At 39.6% G+C, this 1586-nt stretch overlaps 1 protein-coding gene across 1 annotated transcript in view; it reads left to right on the top strand.

Annotated features, from left to right (window-relative positions):
* The first annotated feature begins 705 nt into the window (after window positions 1–705).
* Window positions 706–1586, top strand: part of LOC103609719 (CD109 antigen-like) — a 33722-nt gene continuing 32841 nt past the window's right edge. Inside the window, exon 1 of the mRNA XM_008594011.1 lies at window positions 706–949. Coding sequence (XP_008592233.1) covers window positions 706–949 — 244 coding nt within the window. The remainder of the gene's footprint in view (window positions 950–1586) is intronic.

The raw sequence follows: 1586 nt of genomic DNA, 5'->3' as shown, positions 1-1586 counted from the left end.
TTGCCCTGAGGGGTCTCATGACTGAGGAGTGGAAAAGTAACAAAGTGTCTTCTGCAGGGAAAAATGGAGTCAGTTTGGTTCACAGGCCTAGCCTTACTCTGTTTCAAGACAAAGTGCTTGATGTAGTCAGAAAGAGCTGATTTTACTTCTATTTACATGTGATTTGACACTTGAGGTAAACCAAGTCAAATTATGTTTAGAACACTAAAATTCTGTGTTCCCATACATAGTAATTTCATCTTTTTAATGATAAATTCTGAAGCTTTTACATTCACAGTTATTCCATAGAAAATTCATGACCCAGTAAAGTAGGTATCTTATCTGGCCCTTTGTAAATAGCAGTTCAGGGGTCATTATCCTAACAGCTTCTTGACTTCTTCTGTATTTCAGTTTTCAGAAGTGTCTGATAATTCTGATAATACTGTTACTTTCCAAAACTCAGGAGCTAGTCATTAAACTATTAACTTAAAGGTGAGACTTTTATTTCCCTATAAACTTTTGGAGAAAACCATGTTATCGCCTTTCTCAGCTATCGTAATGAAACGTCTCAAACTTAGATGACTACACTGGAATATTGAATTACTGTGTCAACAACAAACATTACAGTCCTTTTCTGCTGTCAGAGAGGAAATTAGACCTGATACACTAGGATGCTTTGGAGGACAAACCACTGAAAGTTCTCCCGCACTGCACGGCTGGTTTAAGATGAGCAAGGAAACCTCGCAGGAGACCCCAAGCAGGAGAGTCACAGACAACCTTCTCTCTAGGTTCTCATTATCTCCGTTATTTTTCCATGGGAGCAGAGCTGAAGGTTTGGCTAAACCTCAGTTTCATCTAAACCAGCTCACTCCACAACTGGAGATTATATGTGGCTCCTCTCATCCTCTGGACTGGCTGCCTCTAGTGGAAGAATGGTTCTACTTGTTGATATTAATGGGGAATGTTGGAGGTCAGTCACCTGAGGGGTAATTTCCCTAAGCACTGATCTCATCTCCCTGATCTCATCTCTCTGGCCAGTTTTGCAATATCTCATACTTGGAACTGCAGTTGTTGTTGTGATGTGGGGGCTTAGAGGCACATGGTCCTCTCCTCAAGACTGGTTCTCCTTCTCACAGAAGTACCTCCTGTAGTGATGGGGGGCCTCAAATTTCCCTTCTGTCCCTCCCCGTTCTCTCCCCTCCCCCTCCCTTCCCTTTTACCTCCCTCTTCCTTTCTCTCTCCTCCCCCCTTTTCTGTTAGGTTGAGTTCACAGTTAAACTCTGGTTATCTGGTGGATTGTGTCCTGAATTGGAAATTGAGGGAGAATGTCATAAATTCTTTGGCTAATTTCCTTTGTGAACATTAAAAAAAATTATTCTGTTTCTCTGTTATTTGACTGCCTCTGAAAAATGAAGAGATTTTATGCTGCATTTTTCAAGGTTACATGAAAACTAAAAAGTGAACTAGGTTAGTGTTAATAATAATGCCAATCATTTAATTTTTTCCTTTCTTGTTTATTTTATTTTTTGAATATGTAGAAGATTGACATGCTTCCAAAAGTCAAATATATATTAAAATATTCAAAAAGGTGTCTCTCTTCCTCTCCT

This window comes from Galeopterus variegatus, unplaced genomic scaffold (assembly GCF_000696425.1).
Source record: "Galeopterus variegatus unplaced genomic scaffold, G_variegatus-3.0.2 Scaffold9989, whole genome shotgun sequence".
Taxonomy (NCBI): Eukaryota; Metazoa; Chordata; class Mammalia; order Dermoptera; family Cynocephalidae; genus Galeopterus; species Galeopterus variegatus.
The sequence above is the reverse complement of the archived record's forward strand: the minus strand, read 5'-3'. Positions and strand labels throughout refer to the sequence as shown.